This window comes from Orcinus orca, chromosome 16 (assembly GCF_937001465.1).
Source record: "Orcinus orca chromosome 16, mOrcOrc1.1, whole genome shotgun sequence".
In the NCBI taxonomy this organism is placed as follows: Eukaryota; Metazoa; Chordata; class Mammalia; order Artiodactyla; family Delphinidae; genus Orcinus; species Orcinus orca.
This window is the reverse complement of record NC_064574.1, coordinates 65,771,188-65,791,150: the sequence shown is the minus strand read 5'-3', so window position 1 is coordinate 65,791,150 and position 19,963 is coordinate 65,771,188. Positions and strand designations below refer to the sequence as shown.

At 39.7% G+C, this 19,963-nt stretch overlaps 2 protein-coding genes across 10 annotated transcripts in view; one reads left to right on the top strand and one right to left on the bottom strand.

Moving 5' to 3' along the window:
- ERI2 (ERI1 exoribonuclease family member 2) overlaps positions 1-12,954 on the top strand; it is a 36,837-nt gene extending 23,883 nt beyond the window's left edge. For 4 of the 9 annotated variants that reach the window (XM_049699053.1, XM_049699046.1, XM_049699052.1 and 1 more), the window contains one exon: positions 16-4,322. Coding sequence is in view for 1 of the 9 variants with exons in the window: in XM_033425927.2 (XP_033281818.1) it covers positions 12,905-12,939 (35 nt within the window). In the remaining 8 variants the exon portion in view is untranslated. Of the gene's footprint in view, positions 1-15; positions 4,323-12,904 lie in introns of those variants that run through there. The other 5 variants (XM_049699050.1, XM_049699048.1, XM_049699047.1 and 2 more) reach the window with 5 other exon arrangements.
- ACSM3 (acyl-CoA synthetase medium chain family member 3) overlaps positions 1-19,084 on the bottom strand; it is a 28,652-nt gene extending 9,568 nt beyond the window's left edge. Inside the window, 10 exon segments of the mRNA XM_004268546.3 lie at positions 443-474; positions 477-522; positions 1,432-1,558; positions 3,496-3,584; positions 3,857-4,013; positions 4,130-4,273; positions 6,878-7,078; positions 18,063-18,206; positions 18,208-18,278; positions 18,861-19,084. Of these exon segments, the coding sequence (XP_004268594.2) occupies positions 443-474; positions 477-522; positions 1,432-1,558; positions 3,496-3,584; positions 3,857-4,013; positions 4,130-4,273; positions 6,878-7,078; positions 18,063-18,206; positions 18,208-18,278; positions 18,861-19,061 (1,212 nt within the window). The 5' untranslated portion in view covers positions 19,062-19,084.
- Positions 19,085-19,963: the final 879 nt, after the last annotated feature.

Sequence of the window (19,963 nt, the reverse complement as noted above, 5' to 3'; positions counted from 1 at the left end):
ACTTGACCCTTTTAGGAGGTCTGGAGCTCCCTAACCAGAAGGGGCAGTGTGGTGTCACAGTTAAGAGTATGGATACTGGAACCAGATTCCTTGGGATTGAATCTCAGCACTAGCAGCTACTAGCTATGTGACCTTGGGTGAGTCTTTTAACATCTCTGGGCATCATCTGTAAAACGGTTCTAATATTGCCATGTCTCTCATAGGTTCCTTCTGGAAAATAATATTTATAAAATGCTTAGAACTATTTGGCATAAGAACTGCTTTTGAGAGAAAAAGACAAATAAACTAACATTTCTAACCCATTTCCATCTTTATATGGAAGTTAAGATATCATAGAAGTAACATAATCATCACCAAAACTAGGAATGTAAGGGAGTAGAAGCGGGGTAGGTGGTAAACAGATTGGGTTGTTAAATATTTTCCTGGGAAGGGATGTACAAACCTTAACATCAAAAGCAGGAGAAGGCTTCCCATTGAGCCAGGCTTAATTTTCATTCCCTTAAAATTTCCACAGATTAATACCTAGTTAAGAAGAAGAAAGAGTAAAGTAACATGGCAAATAACTTAAATTTATTCATTCATCCACCATGCATTCATTCAACAAATATTTATTCAGAACTTACTGTGAATCAGGCTCAAAGTAAAACAAATTCTATGCTCTCATGAAGTATAGAGATAGACACTAAACAAATATAATAAAGTTATAACACTAAGTAAATTTATAATTGCTAAAATATCCATATTTATGAAAACATTTGTACTCATATTCGCATGATACTTGTTATGCTATTTCTATTTAATACGTCGATTTTTGTTTTTATTTTATTTTTGGTATTCTAATTTTTGACCAGGTTTCTCATGGTTCATAAATTGAAGCATTATAAAAAGACACACTGAAAAATTTCTTTCAGCCTTTCCCTTATCTGCTCCATTTTACCCCTCCCTTTCCTACATAATAACCACTTTTGTTATTATGTCATTCATTTCCTCTAGAATTTCTTCTTATTTCTACGAGCTCTTTAGATAAACCTTTTTAGAGTGTGCTTATCAAGGAGTTTTCCAGCAAACTTAATATTTCAAGTAACAAGGAACTCAGCATTTTCTATTTTTAAAGTAGCCCTAAGAAATTTCCTCATTACATAAGGGGAGATCTTTTTGTAGATCTAGTATTTTTTAATTAAAAAAATTTTTAATGCCCTGGTTCTGATCAATTATATAGTGGCTTTCCTCAATGAATGGCTATTTAAACTGTATCTGTTACAGAGCTTTTTTGCAACTATCTTCCCTCAAGTTTTTTTTTTTTTTTAACTGTTCTTCTAATCACGCCACTCCCTCCCTATCCCTCAACCACAAAGATATAATAAACACTTTGGTTTTTATTCATCTGACTGAATTGAGTCCAGCCCTGTCTTTTCAGTGAAGTCTGTATACCGTTTCAGTCTGTCCATATCCTTCGTGGATATCCAGACCTGTCCTGTTTCTCCATTTTTCAGTCACTTCAGAGTTGACTGACTCCCCAGCACTTACACAGTGCTTTAAGCTCTTGAACTTATAGTTTCTCAGAAGACAGATAACGAGTTAAATTTAGGAGGAAAATGGAGAATAAAATGGAAATTAGGGTTATTTCTAGTGAAATTTCATACAAAGTGTTTTTGTTTTTCCCCCAACTCCCTTCTCCAATACAAAATAAACAAAACATTCTACCATAAATTGACTCCCGAAACACCAGTTTTTATTTTTTTTCTTTTTCTCCCTTTTATTTGGGGCGGGGGCGTGATTTGTTGCAGAGAAAAGCCATGCCATCCCTAGGGAAGGTACCACATAATATGTTAAATCAGTGATGAAAGGTTTACCAATTGTCTGGTTAAATTGTGAAGTATTTATACAATAGAACACTCTACAGTTGTTAAGAAAAAAGAAGAAGCTCCTGGACTGTACTGTTCAATAGCACTTTTTGTTATGATAGAAATTTCTATGCTGAGCTGTCCACTATTGTATCCTCTAGCCCTGTGTGGCTGTTGAGCACTTGAAGCATGACTAGTGCAACTGAGGCCCTGAGTTTTTTTCATTGAGATATAATTGACTTATAATGTTGTATTAGTTTTAGGTTTACAACGTTAATGATTTGATGTTTGTATATAGTGAACTGATCAGCACAAGTCTAGTTAACATCTCTTACCCTACGTATTTACAAGACTGTTTTTTCTTGTGATGAGAACTTTTAATATCTACTCCCTTAGCAACTTCAAATATGCAACACAGTGAGTCCCCTGCATACGAACCTTCAAACTGCAAACTTTCAAAGATGTGAATGTGTGTTTGCATGTCCAGTCACATAAGTTAGCTCATGTGTCTGGCATACATTGTCACGTGCGCTCATCCTCTACAAGTGGTTGTGCTTTTGTGTACTTTACTGTGCAGTACTGTATAGAGGACAGTAGTACAGTATCTTTATTTCAAGCTCAGGGTGTCTGGAAGCAAGCGTAAAAGCAGTGGTGATGTAGCTGGTACTACTGTACTTTTCAAGGTACTGTACTGTAAGATTTAAAATGTTTTCTGTATTTTTTGTGTTTGTTTTTTATATATTATTTGTGTGAAAAGTATTATAAACATATTACAGTACAGTGCTATATAGCCAATTGTGTTAGTTGGGTACCTAGGCTAACTTCATTGGACTTAGAAACAAATTGGACTTACGAATGTGCTCTTGGAACGGAATTCATTCGTGTATGTGGGGGACTTACTGTACAGTATTATTAGCTATAGTCTGGAACTGAATTTTTAATTTAATTAAAATTTAAATACCTACATGTGGCTAGTGGTTACCAAATTGGACAGCACAGTTCCAGGATGTATTGTAGGTGAAGAAAGGAAGGTCAGAATTGTGTGCATATCATGTTCCCATTATAAAAGAGAGGGGGAGAACATATGCATATTGGCTTGTGCATGCATAGATCTCAGGGAGAGGGAGAACTGAGACTGAGGACAAGGTATGGAGGAAGACTTTCACTAATATATTCTTATATACCTATTGAATTTTATGTCATGTGAATTGTTTCCTGTTCAAAAATCAAATAAAGTCAATTAAAAGTAGTGATCCATCCACACTTTCAAATGGAATCAGTAATAAAGGACATTCATCTTTCCTGTTTGCTGGAATAGGGTTTTAAATAGGGGTGACATATATTTTCTCAGCTCAGGTAGCAGTCATCATACAAAGGATAAACACCTTCTTATCCATAACCACTGGGCTGAACCCTCCCTTTCCTCTCCTTGCTTGAGGGAAACCACCCTGGATATAGTAATTATCATTTACAGAATGTAAGCAAGAAGGAAGGGGAGAAGAGATTGCTAAACCCCATACCTACTGGCCTGGAGCTATGTTTTTAGGCAGAGAGATCTTTTATTTTATAAAATAAAAATATTTTATAATATTTCTTATAATATTTCTTCTTCTTCCTCTCCCCTCCTCCCACTAAGTGCCCATTCACCAACCTTTCTTATCTGGTCTTATCATTCTGCACAAGTATTCTATCTGCAATTGGTGCTGAACAGAAGACTGTGATGGGAAACTTGCAAAGTGTCTGCAATTTAGAAGAAGTGGTCTTACCACAATTTTTAGTAAGTGCCTAAATGTCTGTGGTAGATACAGCACAACTTAAAACATTGTTTATTCTAACATAAACTCGCTCACACCTTTGCTTTGTATATCCTTTCAGGCTTATTGATTTTACAGACATGAAATACTTTAAATCATGTTGTCTACTCTGATTTCCGCAAGTTACTTTATTCACCAGTCCTGTCAGTGACAGTACTAATGCATTTCTAAATGTTGGCCTCTTTTGCTCTGCCTTACTTGTAAGATGGAAGTTGGCTCAAACCGTGGCAAATAATGTGCAAGTACACATGCTCCCTGGATCCGTGGAGAATAAACACTACTCCATGCAGATTTTGCCCAGCCTGTGTCTGAGGTATTCCACATGACTTCCGAAGGGGTCAAATCCAGCCAGAACCTGGGTAAACAAAGAATAGACTTCATATATATATATGAAAACTAATTTAAAATACCAATAAAGGAATCATCACCTTTGTAGCACTGGCACTTCAAGCTACAGTTCTGTGATAGTACCTTCCGTTTATAGATAATCCTAAACCAAAACTGCTGTGGGTGTGTCCGGTCATTTTAGGAGATCCGCTTGTTCCGCTGATGAAGAAAATGGCCATCGTCTCATTGTGTTTTGTCTTCACACAGGTGTTGTTGTCACTGGCATGTCCATGAAGAAAGAATTACAATGATTCTGCACATTAAACACAGCATCATATTTTTTGTTTTAGTTTTGATTTTTTCTTGGCTGCACCACACAGCATGAGGGATCTTGGTTCCCCGACCAGGGATCGAACCCATGCCCCCTGCAGTGGAAGTGCAGAGTCTTAACCACTGGACCACCAGGGACGTCCCAAACACAGCGTCACAGACTGTTACCACAGAGAAGGATTTACTCAGACCTCTTCATCTCATTGATCAGGCCCCAGTGACTTAGGGTGAATTCCAAGGTAAAAGCCATCTCTCTCAGGACCTCCCTGGTTACACAGTGGTTAAGACCCTGTGCTCCCAGTGCAGGAGGCCCAGGTTCATCCCTGGTCAGGGAACTAGATGCCACATCCATGCTGCAACTAAGAGTTCACATGCCACAACTAAGGAGCACACTGCAACTAAGACCCGGCACGACCAAATAAATAAATATTAAAAAAAAAAAAAAAGCCATCTCTCTCTGCATCTTTTAAGGTGCTTTCCAGAAGCAAACTAAACTTTGTTGTCAATAGCCCATTTATAACAAGTTGACTTCATAGCTTTTTACTGTATAAGGAAAAGTTGAAGCAGTTTAAAAACTCAAGAATTTTATACCTCCAACAGAAAGAGGATTCTATAATCTTATAATCATGGATATGTGAAGAAAAATGTGATTTAAAAAAAAATGGGTATGTTAATAGAAGTCATGGCTAATGGTATAAGGCAGGGATAATCAAGCTATAGCCCACAGGCCAAATATGGCCTGCCTTCTGTTTTTGCAGATAACGTTTTATTGGAAAACAACCATGTCCATTCTTTTACATATTGTCTGTGAGTGCTTTCTACACTATGACAGCAAGGGTGAGTAGGTATGATAAGAGACTGCATGGCCTGCAAAGCCTATATATTTACTATCCATCCCTTTTATAAAAAACATTTGCTGACCCCTCAAAAGGATGGTTTTTCTGTTTCTCAAAAAAGAGTCTACATAGTTCTGAATATAGTAAACAATAAGACTGAAGAGGATCTAAGTATCCACCTAGGGAAGGAAGGGCCTCAGTTAAAGAGAAAAAAATTTTTGGTTCCAAAGGATAATTGGGCTTTGATACATGTCATACATCAGGGTAGCTGAGGGGAGGTAAACTCTGCACATTTGAGTGTCTAAGAAGCATACAGAATTTTATTTGGGGATATTGAGCTGAGAATGAATGAATCAGAAATATCCAGCCATGAGAAATATAGAAAAGCTATTTTTAAATCCTGACAAAGATAAACCAAATGTTTAGGCTATAATTCCATAATTTTTTTCTTTAAAAAAAGTTAGTACTATAGCTGTGTACCTATCACTTCTATCATAGATATGGTTACTCTTGAAACCTAAGGCAGGTTTAGTGTACCAGTCTCTCAGAAGCATTATACATAGCAGTTAGGTATGTGGGCTCAGAAACCAGACTGCCTAAGTTTGAAACCCAGTTCTGCCAGAGCCTAGCATTTGACCTTATTCATCTGTATAATTATAGTTCCTACTCCCTAGGTTGTTGTGATATTTAAATGAGTTAATATATCTGAAGTGCTTGGATTAGTTTTTGGCACATAATCAGTGCCATATAAATGTTAGCTGTTGTGCAATTATAACATTTTTATTAGAACAGAATTTGGCCTTTGATAACTCAATAAATGTTAACTATTTTAGAAGAGGTAGGAACAAGTCCATAGTTGCCAGCATGCTCCAAAATCATTGAGTAAAGGTAGGAAGCTCATTCCAGAAAGGGAATTTGCTGCCACCCTAAAGCTAAAATATAACCAATACTTGGCGAGATTTCCAAGTGACCCCAGGAAGCACCCCAGAGCAGGGCTTGAACGTCAGTATAATTCAGTTTTGTAATTGCATCCATTAAATGTTCTTCATACTATAACCTGATAGAAATATTACTGTCATCAAGGGAATGATGCAGCCTACAAAGAAGGATTGACTGTGATCAATTTCCCTGGGAGATAACAGCTCTGTGGTTGATGCTGTGATGCACCTCCTAGATCCTGCTTCAGGATTTAAAACATACTCCCTCCAGGTGCTAGGATCCTTCTTTAGATACTACCTTGACTGAAGACAGCTGCCTTGCTCAAGGTCATGCCTCCTAAGGACAGCCCATACCCAGTTACTGATCAGCATAGGACCTCTTGCTTTAGCTGGGCAGAGCTTTGAAGGGCTATCCAAACTCCACAGATCTCAGTAGGCTGGCTGAGGGCTTTTTTGGAAGTACAATCCCACATCTTTCCCTTTCTTTCACAGGTGTTTAATGCAAGATAACTCCTCAGCAAACTTCTTACACAACTAATCTCTGTCTTAGGGTGTGCTTCCTTGAGATCCCAACCTATGAAAAACACTGCCAGCTCCTTATTGCCTCAGAGCTTTGCACTATAAGTGCAGGAATAATCACCAGTTGTTCCCTTTGTCAAGAGTCAAAGAATTTAATTAAATTTTTATCTGTCGTTTTAATTTTCATTTTTCTGGTCAGTCATGGATTGACTGTCTTATCAATGTTGCGTTTCTTCTTGGGAAGCTGTTCTACAATTATGGCTACTCACTTCATCATCTCCTTGAGGTTCTCCCATCCCTCTCTGGGGCTCTGAGACACAATTATCTTGGAGTGCAGATTTTCACATTTAGATGCAACACCATCTACTGCTGGAGCTAAAACATCATTGGTAATAATGCACTTTGATTTTGAAGATGGTAGTCGGTAGAGGATGTCTTTCTGGGTCATCTGAGTGGTTCCTGGATTAAAACTGTCCCTAAAGGAGAAGAAAAGAAAATGTTTAGAAAGGATTTCCTTCACCATGTTAGGGTAGTGTAGATAACTCATGTACATTCTGTATTTCTCAGAGTGAGTTAGTTGGTTTTCTAGGCAAGGTATCTGTCTTCCTTTCATTATTATGCTTTTGCCTTTCAAGGGATCTCAAAATCTATGACCCTTTTGACCTAACATGAAAGGGTATTAAATCCTGGATAATTATCTTCTATCTGGAGACCATTCATAACATTCAGCTTGAAGAGGGTTTTGATTGAAAAGTAATATTACCCAACATTTATTTAGTACTTTGAGTGCCAGGTGCTATTTAAGTGTTTTGCATGTTTTAACATTTAATCCCTACCAAAACCCACAAAACTCAAAAGCTGTTGTCAACTAAAAAGAAAATACACAACATGAAAGTCGAGAATTATGTTTTATTGGGAGGACTTTCTCAGGATGTAAGCCTGGGAGCAGCCTCTCAGATAGCTCTGAGGGACTGCTCCGAAGAGTGAAGGGAGAAGCCAGGATATATAGGGGTGGTTTTTACAACAAAAACCAGGTAGTTGGAACATCAAAAGATTACTGTTAATTAAAGAAAACCTGACATCTCAAGTTAATGAATTTAGTGCTTTTCTGTGTATGGGAAGATGCAAGAGTCTGGGCTCACTGAAATCATTCCTTTGATAGGCACCTCAACTGTCTAGGGCCAAGATCCTCTTCTTTCCCATCCTGAGTTCCCTCAGGGCATTACCATCAGGGGCAGCTACAGTGGCTGATGGCTTGATGGCCACAACATCCTTTGTTTGCTGATATAGCAGGTGGCATTCTTACTCCACCCTATAAATAATATGCCCAAGATCACTGAAGTAGCAAGTGGCAGTGCATGGACTGAACCCTGCAGCCTGACTTCAGAGCTGTACATTTAACCACTTCGGTTCAGTGCCTCTTAAAACATACATGAATATTTTATGGTTTCTTTACAAAGAGAAGGATTGAGGCATTTATCTCTTCTGTGCTTCTACTCCCCACCTGCAGTAAATTACACTGTAAGGTGTAGTGTAATGGTTAAGAGTGTGTCCTGGAGCCAGACACTCTTAGTGCTTGGCCTTGAGCAAGACTACTTCACCTCTGGGATTCTCAGGTTCTGCATCTGTAGAATGGGGATTATAATAACACTACCTTCTTTATAGGATTATTAAGGACTAAATGAGTTAAAATGCATATAGAGCTTAGAACAGTACTGAATAAAATTTAGCTATTATTTTCTCTAAGGATTAATGGACTTTCAAGAATATATCTATATCTGTATCATATTTCTATCTCTGTCTCTATCTGTGTTCCAGATTCCACCACTCAAATTCCAGACTTTCAAGTAGGGGTGGAAGGCATTTAGTTTATAATGGTTTTTCCTCTTCCTAGTGACACAGCAGGCAAGGAATTTTGAAGAACATCTATCTGGTCATTCCTGGACTCTTTATTTATTTAAAACTTTTTATTTATTTTTAAATTTTTGGCTGTGTTGGGTCTCCATTGCTGCGTGCGGGCTTTCGCTAGTTGCGGTGAGCGGGGGCTACTCTTCGTTGCAGTGCGTGGGCTTCTCATTGCGGTGGCTTCTCTTGTTGCGGAGCACAGGCTCTAGGCACCTCGGGCTTCAGTAGTTGCGGTACACAGACTCAGTAGTTGTGGCTTGCGGGCTCTCGAGCGCAGGCTCGGTAGTTGTGGTGCACGGGCTTTGTTACTCTGTGGCATGTAGGATCTTCCCGGACCAGGGATCAAACTCATGTCCCCTGCACTGGCAGGAGGATTCTTAACCACTGAGCCACTAGGGAAGTCCCATTCTTGGAGTCTTGACACTGGCTCATCTTTCCATTTTGGAAAGGACAAGTCCCTCCCATGGATTCCTTCAAGAAACAGACAACCAGGACCAAAACATAAGGTTCTTTAGAATATCTTCCCTTTCTAATCAAAGCAGTGCAGCAATTTTTATGAGGCTTTAACTCCAAGGTTATTCCTTAGAGATGTTGCACCTAGAGATAAGTAGTAAGCCTGCCATGGCCAACACTTTTCCATAATTTAAAGGCACTTACAACAAACCCACTGTTGACATTTCATGGCCAAGGAGAAGTACTTTATTTAAACACATTACCCTTAGATAATTAAGTTCTGCCAATACATAATTCCTAAAATATCTTTAAAGGAATCTATTAACAGTGATCAGTCTTACCTATTAAACATCTTCCTATCCAAATTATCATTTGGGAAGCATTACACTGTTTACTTTAAATATAAAACAATCTTCTGGTATTGCTCTGGAGTGATGTCCTAGATGATTATGTAACAGGGAAGAGGCAATTCTGACTCCTTGTTGGATCTGTTTCTTTAACTTTTGCTTTTCGTTGCTTTTGTTATTACAATCACTGTCTATAGCTGTAAGCTCACATAATGGCCTGCCACAGGGAACCCTGCCCCCCTGCCTGACTGTTAAACTAAAGTGCCTTTGTTCAGCGCACAGAGAGACACTCTGACCCTGCCCACCTATGAAGGGCTGCAGAAAAGAAGAAATTAACACATCCCCTCCCCAATGCAGGCCATTCGAGGAGATGTTTCGCAAGATAAATGGCCTTTTTACTTTACTTCCTCACCTCATCCCCCTCCCTGTTCTTTAAAAGAAACTAGCATCCAGACCCCAATAAGATGGTGTTTTGGGGACCATAGTCCGCCATATTCTCCATCTGCCAGCTTTCCGAAAAAAGTCTCTATTAGTTGCCTCAACACCTCATCTCCTGATTTATTGGCCTGTCCTGCAGTGAGCAGAGCGAGCTTGGACTCAGTAACAATTATAAATACAGTGGATACCTTTATTCATTAAAAAAATATATTGAAGCCTACTGTGTGGTGGACACTTTTCTAAGTGCTAAGGATACTGTAGAAAACAAAATGGACAGAGGTGCCTGCCCTCATTCTAGACAGACTGGAAACACATATACAATATCAGATGATAATAAATTTGTTTAAAAAAATAAAGAATGAGCACTTTGGGTGAAGGTAAGGGAAGGAGCTGTTCTAGATAGGTTGGCTGGGGATGGCCTCTCTGAGGAGGATACCTACTAATATTTAAGTTTTGTGTAAAAAAAAAAAAAAGTTCAAAACTTCCAGAAATGAAATGCCCGTTTCTGCTTCACAGTTGTTATTTTGTATAAATGTATAGACATCATATATCTTTTCAAATTAGTGTTTTTATGTTCTTCAGGTAAATACCCAGAAGTGGAATAGTTGGGTCATATGGTAGTTCTAAGTTTTTTGAAGGAATCTCCATACTGTTTTCCATAGTAACTGCACCAATTTACAGTACCACCAACAGTGTATGAGAGTTCCTTTTTCTCCACATCCTCTCCAACATTTGTTATTCCTTGTCTTGTTGATAATAGTCATTCTAATAGGTGTACAGTGATGTCTGACTGTTGTTTTGATTTTTTTAATTAGATTTTATTGGAGTATAGCTCCTTAACAATGTTGTGTTAATTTCTACTGCACAGCAAAATGAATCAGCCATACATATACATATATCCTCTGCCTTTTGGATTTCCCTCCCATTTAGGACACCGCAGTGCATTAAGTAGAGTTCCCTGTGCTATACCGTATGTTCCCCTCAGTTGGCTATTTTATACATAGTTATCAATAGTGTATGTGTGTCAGTCCCCATCTCCCCATTCCTCCCACCCCACCCCTTTCTCCCTTGGTATCCATACATTTGTTCTCTATGTCTGTGTCTCTATTTCTGCTTTGCAAATAAGGTCATCTATACCATTTTTTCTAGATTCCACATATATGCATTAATATAAGTAGGTGTCTGTGGCTTCATTCAGATGCAGCCCATCACTGTGTCTTTTCCCTGTTATGGTTGCCCTAGATGTAGTGCCATGCTGTGGTGTGGAGTGAGGGGGAGCTGGTCAGCTTGGGCTGGGGTGCACGGTGAGGTGGTCTCCCAAAACCTGATAGCCACCAGGGTAGACCTCTCTCTGCCCTGCCTGCGGGCAAACCAGCCCCTGTGTGCTCCTCACAAGTGGAATCCAAGCTTCTCCAGGCTTTCTGTCTGTCCCAGTGGCTCTCCAAGCAGCCAGTGGGTCTTGTCTCCTCCACAGGTCCCCAGGGCTGAGGTGCCCAGTCTGTGCCTTGACCTACTCACTCCCTAGGGCAGGTGTCCACCCAAGGAATCTCCCTTTTCCTCTAAGTTCCCTCCCAGGGGCACAGGTCCCAACCCAATCCCTTTTATTCCCATCCTACCCAATTGTGTGTGTGTGTTTCTTACAGCCTTAGTTGTACAGGAGTCCTTCTGTCAGTTTCCAATTAGTTTTCAGTGAGAATTGTTCCACATGTAGATGTATTTTTGATGTGTTCAGGTGGGAGATTAGTGCCGGGTACACTTACTCCACCATCTTCAAGAAGTTCTCAACATTTCTTCTAAGGCAGGTGTAGCGGTGAGTTCCCTCAGCTTTAGTTTGCCTGGGAAAGCCTTTATTTCTCCTTTATATCTGAAGGAAAACTTTGCTGGATAGAGTATTCTTGGCTGACAGTTTGTATCTTTAAATATTTTGAGTATGTCATTTCACTTTCCTCTGGCCTGTAGAGTTTCTGCTGAGAAATCTGCTGATAGTCTAGTGGGGGTTTCTTTTAGGTTACTGTCTTTTTTCCCTGGATGCCTTTAAAATTCTTTATCATTAACTTTTGACAGTTTTCTATAATGTATTTTGGATAAGTTTTTTTTTTTTGCATTGAGGTAAGTAGCTTCCTGGTAATTAACTTCCTGGACTTGTACGTAATTAAGGTAGTTAGCTTCCTGGACGACTTGTAATACAGTTCCTTCCCCAAGTTTGGGAAGTTCTAGCTATTATTTCTTTAAATAAACTCTCTGTTCGCTTCTCGCTCTCATCTCCTTATGTTCCTTTTCCTAATGGAATGAGACGGTTCTCTTAGAAATTATTCATTAAAAAAGCAAACAACAACAACAAAAAACTTAGTTTTCTCTCTTCTCCATCCTGGGTCATTTCTAGATTTCTGTACTCATGCTTGCTGATTCTTTCTTCCATATGGTCTGCTCTATTTTCAATGCTTTCTATTGCATTCTTTATATCATTTATTGAGTTCTTTGCCTCCAGAATTTCTATTTGTTTCCTTTTTAGAGGTTCAGTCTTTTTGTAAAATATTCCTCCTTCTCATTAATTTTACTCCTGAGCTCATTGAAATGACTTTCTGAGTTTTCTTATAGATCATTTTTTTAAAAAACATCTTTATTGGAGTATAATTGCTTTACAATGGTGTGTTAATTTCTGCTTTATAACAAAGTGAATCAGTTATACGTATACATATGTCCCCATATCTCTTCCGTCTTGCGTCTCCCTCCCTCCCACCCTCCCTATCCCACCCCTCTAGGTGGTCACAAAGCACCGAGCTGATCTCCCTGTGCTATGCGGCTGCTTCCCACTAGCTATCTATTTTACATTTAGTAGTGTATATATGTCCATGCCACTCTCTCACTTTGTCCCAGCTTACCCTTCCCCCTCCCCATGTCCTCAAGTCCATTCTCTATGTCTGCATCTTTATTCCCGTCTTGCCCCTAGGTTCTTCATGACAATTTTTTTTTTTAGATTCCATATATATGTGTTAGCATACGGTATTTGTTTTTCTCTTTCTGACTTACTTCACTCTGTATGACAGCTATTTTTAATTCTCTATCAGATTGCAATCTTCCGTGAGTTTAAGTTTGGTTTCTAGAGAACTGTCACTTTCTTTCCTGATACCTTGCCACTGTGCTTTTTCACAGTGCCTGATGACTTGTTCCTCTGCCCACCCATTTGAAGGCGTGAACACCTTTCTTATTAGGTAAGATTTGTTTACTTTGATTCTAACGATTCAACAGGTTGGTAATTAGAGGACTTTCTTTTGTTTTCCAGTAGGTGGCACTATAGCACAAGTCTTTGGTTTCCCTAACCTGACCTGCCCGTGACTGTATTGTCGAATCAGTATTTTCCACCCTTCACCACCCCTGCCAGAGGTGTCACTGGAGCCCTCATTGTCTCTGCTTGTGCCTTTGGGGTCCTTGGTGCCTTGCTGCTGCCAGTGTTGCTGCTGTTGCTCAGGTCACTCCTGGGGCACCAGGATGGCAGGCACCTCGGCCACATCTGGGGTTGTTGGGCTGGTCAGGTTTGCGGGCACTACGGCCTTGGGCAGGGCAGCTGGAGTCTTGGGCACCACTGTGGCTGGTGGGGCCAGGGTCGCAGGCCCTGCTGCTGCTGCTGCCTGGTTTCCTTTGGCTGCGTGTGCTGCTTCAGCTGGGAAGCTGGAGTTGTGTGCACCACCTCCCCTGCTACCACTGGGTGTGTGTGTTCATCCACTGATGGGCCGGAGGGCCAGGGTTACGGCACCCCCTCCACTGTTCCCTCGATTCCACCTCCTATGTGCCATCCCACCCACCTTCAGATGTACAGATGTGTGGATCTCTCTGGTGTTCCAGTGTACTGAGCAGAGGAACCTTTGTAGAGTTATATATGTTTTACTAGTTGTAAATTGAAGGGGAGAAACAAAGGAAACATCTCACATTGCCATGATGCTGACTTCCCCCACCTAGATGACTTTAAAAAAATTTTTATTGGAGTATAGTTGATTTTTAAGAACTGTTCCTATTTCAAAATTTTGTAAAACTTCTAGAAAGTTCTAGAGAGTGCACTGGGCTCTACACTGACTTTCTGAATGCCTTTGGGCAAATGACAATGTTCCTTTTCCCCCATCTATGAAAGCTTTGCCTTCCCTGTGTATAAAATTAGACTTCCCCTTCCTAATCAGAAGGCTCTTGTGAAGATAAATGAACAAATGAGTGAACGTTTATTATAATTCCAGAGGGACCACGTACATTATAGAAACTTCTTCAAGACCTGTAGGCTGAGATTGGGTGTTATACTAGCTTTTTGTGGTAAATATTACTTAAAGGAACCAATTCTTGGCAATTAATATTTTTTAATAATTGTATACTGAGGGTTCTGTTGTAAAGGGATTTGGCCTACAATACATACAAAAGAGTTTGAAAACTAAAATGTGATATGAGTTTGTTGTTGGCACTGGGGACTATAGAGCATATCTCTCTGAGAACTTGGAAATAACGGAAATAGATTGACTTCCAGGAGCTAAACTTTAAACTCAACATAAAATAGATCAGAACAGAGATATTCATAGTCAGTGTAAACAGACATAATGATTCACAGAGAAGCAAGATTAAACCATACCCTGATATATGATATATTAATATAGAATTGATCTCAGAAAGGGATATTGCAGCCACAGAACATAGAAAAAGGAGACTTACTAGGGCAAATCCCAACAGTACTCATCCAAGCCTGTCTGGAGGAGAAGTCTCTGTTAGGGGATTTCACTTACTATCGTCCCTGGAATGAGGCGGCCCCTAGCCAGTACCTACATTCACACTGGACGGTTTTGGTTTTCTCAAATCTACAAATTCTCTCTTGCCTTAGGACCTTTGTAGAAACTTTTCCATTTGCCTAGAATGCTCCCATTACCCATGCCTTCTCCCACTGTCTGACTCATCCCTCAGGTTTCAGCTTAAATATCCCCCTGACCTTCTCTCAGTCTATAGTGATACTGCTCTTATGCATTCTGATGGCTCCTGTGTTATTTCCTTTGTAGCACTTGTCACACTATGTGTTTACGTGACTCATGACTCTTCCCAATGGACCCTAAACCCCGCAGCTCCTAAAACATAGCAGGTGCCCAGTAAACACTTATTGCTTGAAAGGATTGTGGGTATAAAGAGATGGGTGGATGAACTGGGCTTTCAAACCCCAGTGCCAATAAATTGAATTATGAAAGTTACTTGTTTTGTCCACTAAACAAGCTTCTGGCTAAATTTTTTCTTCTCATGTAGGTCTGTTAACAGGGAGAGAGGGGGCTACTCATGCCAGTCTTTTGGCCTTCAGGCAAATTAATAAGTTGGTAATATCATTTTATATACCTTGTATCATAAACATGGTAATGAGAGGCCTCCCTCAAGATGCAGAGCTCCACTCTCCACACACTAACATAAGCCAGTTAGTGACCAGTGGCCAGATCTCCTCAGTTTACCAAGGTCTCGTCATTCTCCGGGCCCCCAGTAAGATAGAGGCTCACTTCCTCTAGCTCGGTGGTTCTCAAACTTGAACATGTATCAGAATCACCTGGAGGGCTTATTAAAACATAGATTTCTGGGTTTTGTATATCTCTACCCTAGTTTTAGATCCAGTAAATCTTGGGCAGAGCTGAAGAACTTACATTTCTCCAAGTTCCCAGTAATTCTGATTTCAAATGTTATATTTTAATATTATTCCTTTTAGTACTATGTACTTTTTCTTTTTTGAAAGCACAGTAACAGTTATCTCACTACTCTCCCCTTTAGTAATGCATTTCCAAACATTTTAAGACTCTTCCTAAGACACTGTTCAATTATACATTTTTTTATTGCAAAAAATACCAACTGTGCAACAGAATTCATGTAGTGTATATCTACAATTTCCTTTAAAAAATATGAAAATAAGAATTATCCACCATCTAGCTTAAAAAAGAGAATTTAACAATATGTTTGATGCCCTCTGTGTGCTCTACCCCAAATTATCAGGTAGCCATGATCCAGAATATTGTGTTAACCATTCCTTTGCCTTTCTTTATCATTTTATCACATATGTATATAGCCCTATGTAATACATAAACAACTTGCAAATATTTAAATTAGCTAAGGTTTATTAAAAGGGAAAAATTATTAGGAAATTCCAACTATGAGATCATTTCTTTTTTTGTTTTGTTTTGTTTTTGTTTTTGCGGTACACGGGCCTCTCACTGCTGTGGCCTCTCCTGTCGTGGAGCACAGGCTCTGGACGCTCAGGCTCAGCGGCCATGGCTCACGGGCCCAGCCGCTCTGTGGCATGTGGAATTCTCCCGGACCAGAGCCCAAACCTGCGTCCCCTGCATCGGCAGGCGGACTGTCAACCACTGCGCCACCAGGGAAGCCCATGAGCTCATTTCTTATTCTGCCCTGAAGACTAGCACTATTAGTATATTAGATTTACCATTTATTGCCTCCCTCTCATTCTCTCTTCTAAGAGAATCTGCCTTCCTTCTGCCCACAGCCCCAGTAACCAAGCTTTATCAGTTGAAGCTGCCTCTGATAACTTCTGATTGGCCTAAGCCAAGCTGTGCCAATCAGATTCTGCCTTAAATTTTAAGAGACTGAGTGGATTAGTGGACGCGACCTACAGTGTTAAGGCCTGAGACATTTGCCTGGAAAATCAAAGCCATGCACCAACCAAAATGAAGAGAAACAATGTGTTAGCAAGAAAGAAGAGGTCAAAGGAGCAGGTGATTGTTTTTTTTTGGAGCAGGTGCTTGAGAAAGGCAGAGGCAAGGCAAGAGGCCCTGTGGCTTCAGAGCGAAAGAGACAGATAGAAGCTGCCTGACGAATAGCCTATCCTCTTGTAGAGGCCAGTTTTTCTTTCTGCACTTTTTTCCCCTGTAAGATTCTCCAGTAGATGTTCGATAATTTTCCTTCATTATTGAATTAATATGAATGGATTTCTGGTCCTGGCAATTAAATAGTCTGTTACTAAGACAGTGAGCTTAAGCAGCATTCATGAAAGCAGTCATTTTGTTAAAAAACCGTGCAAAAGAGGACTGTGCAACTCCAGTGTATAATTTATATGTACACATGAGATTAGAGCATATAGCTCTCCTCAAATGCCAATGATTATAATAAATTAAGAATGGTTACTTAACATAATGATTTATTATGATAATAAGGATGTTAATTCAACACATATTTCACTGAGACTTATTGTATGCCAGTCTTTGGATACATAGAGATGAATATATCAGTCATTGCGTTTTAGGAGCTTTCATAGTCCTATGAGAATGACAGATTTATAAACAAATAGTATCGCCAGACAATACTGTATAGGTTAAAATAGAAACACATGTGTATTTCTTTGGGGGAATCCCAAAAAAGAAAGCATCTAGACTGGGACATCAGGGTGGGGCTGCTGAGAAGGTGACATTAGAGCTGAGACTTTAAAGTCTAATAGAAGTTGTCCAGGTGGTTAGGTGTGAATGAAAGGCTTTCTAAGCATAGGAAATAGTGTGCACAAAATCAAGGAGATGAGAAAGATCACAAACTTTATAGGAAACCATTTGACGTGGTTGGAGCAAAGAGTATGAGGGTGGGGAAATGAGAAAAATAAAGGGAAGATAGCTAGAGCCTTCCATGACACACCTAAGGAAGTTCAGATTTTATCTGGTGGGCAACAGGGAGTTATTAAATAATATCAAGCAGCAAAATAAAAGGATAAAATATGTGCTCTAGAAAGAACACTGGCTATGAATTGGATTGAGGTGGGGTGTGGACACACACAAGACCAGAATTAGGGATTCTTTTGGGAAAATCCACTCAGGAGACGGTAAAGATATGAAGTAAGGCAATGGCAATGAAGTTGGAGAAGAGGAGGCATGTAGGAAGTCAAATTTACAAGATGTAAGAACTGATTAGGAAGGAGGAGTAGCAGATGCCTGGCTTAGGGCACCAGATTAATGGTAATTAACCAGGAGACAAATAAAGGTTTGAAACAAAAACTAGGGTGGGTTCCTTGAGTTTGGGACTGATTGAGTTACAGATGACCATGGGTCCTATAGGAGGAGAAAAGCAGTAGGTATAAAGGTGTTCAGTTGTTGATTGGCATTCACTTAAACTTATTTCATTATGAAAAACCCAACTCATAGTTTAGGTTAAAAGATATGGCATGTTTCCAACACATTTCCAAGGTTCGTGAGAATAATACTATATTTTGTATAGTTCCTCAAATAATTTGCCAAAATAAATGTCTCGTGATTACTTACACATTTTGGAAAATCTCTCATCCACCATAGTTTAAATATGATCAGGTCGCAAACACTACTAGCCTGTTTGCAAACAGGCTACATATGCAAGCTACCATTCGGGGATCCTGGGCAGAATCACAATTACTCCATCTCCCCTTTGCAGGGCACAGACTTCTGTAAGTATATTTGCAAATTTCCTTGAAAAAGATCCCATTCTACAAACCCCATCTCACTTCTTCTCCATTTCCATTTATCTACCAGAAGGCTAGATTGGAAGGTCTCTTTCCAGCCTGCGGAAAGACAAATCAGTCATAGATTTAAAGGTGGTTGTGCAGCTAAATTCTGTTTCAGCTGACTTAGTGGTATATTTTCTCTGAAGAAAATTCACAGGTCATTAGTTAGGACATACTTGTAGTATTTGGGAATAACTCTGGAGTCCTTATTTCTAGATGTTGGGAGCCATGTCACTTCTTCCAGCATACATCATTTCTCATTTAGCCTTTTTCTTTCCATAAAGTTAGAATTCTTGCATCCCTCTGTATTTCTCTCAATGCACTTTCTATGCCTCATTTCTTACCATTTCTTACTCTTGGATTTACTTTTCACTCTACTCCTTTTTGTTTTTTTAAAAAATTAACCTATAATCGTACATTTTTGTAACCCAAGCTTTTTCGACCATGGAACTCTTAACATGTTGAACCAGGTGTCCTGTGCGTTACAGGATATTTAGCAGCACCCCTGGCCTCTACCCATTAGCACACACCCTCCCCCAAGTCATGGCAACAAAATTGTCTCCAGACATTGTCAACTGTCCCTTGGGGTAAAATCACTCACAGTTAAGAAACTGCAGTCTGACTGGCCCTTGCTCCAGCCTTTTCCATATTGGTCCATTGGTCTAGGACATTTTTAGCAAAGTTGAAATACTCTGGAATCTCTAGTTTAAAGTCCTGCTTCATGGATTCATACTTGGAGAAATCCTGAGGGATTACTGTTCTATAATCTTTATGCAATGCTCTCAAAGAACAAGGAATTGCTAGGCACTGAAAATACTTGGCACGAAGTAATATCTGCATGGTGACAAGAGCTAGCCTCAGTCCTGCTGAATGTTTTAGCACTCAGGATTTCTACAGAGACCAACTCATCTAAAAGACAAGCAGAAAGACGTGCATTTGTTTCTGGCTTGAAGGTAGCCATGTCTCCAAACAGCTAAGTTTTATTCTTGTTAATCATCATAAAAGTACCATTTTCTGAGAACTCACTATGTTCCAAACACTTTGCTCAGTGTCTTACTTACATACAATTTATCATGAAATCTTCAGCGTAACCCTGTGAAGTGGATATGATTATCGTCTGTTTGCAGATAGAGAAAATGATGAGTAAGAGGTTGTCTCAGTCACCTCTGGCTGCCATAACAAAATAACATAGATTGTGTGGTTTAAACAACAGACATCTATTTCTCACAGTTCTGGAGGCTGGGAAGTCCTAGATCAAGCTGCTGGCTGATTCAGTTATCTGGTGAGGGCTCTGTTCCTGGCTTGCAGATTGTTGCCTTCTCTCTGTGTCCTCACATGGTAGAGAGCGAGCGAGCTCTGGTCTCTCTTCTTCTTCTTGAAAGATACTAATCCCATCAGGGGCCTCACTGTCATGACCTCATCTAAACCTAATACCTTCCAAAGGCTCTATCCCCAAATACCATCACATTGGAGGTTAAGACTTCAACATAAGAACTGGTTTGGAGTGGGGTACAAGCATTCGGTCTGTAACAGAGGCATTGGTTGGCTTTGAACCCAGAACTGTCTGGTCCCAGCCCATTCTTCTGACTACTAAGGCTATTGCCTCCCATATACATTTCTAAAGAAGTAAAGATCTGGGTTACCCAGTTACTCTCAGTGAAAGCAAAGGGTTAAGCTTTTAATCTAATATCTTTCACCTACAGATTTCAAAAGGAGTGCAGAAATGTTTAGGAGAATTTTTC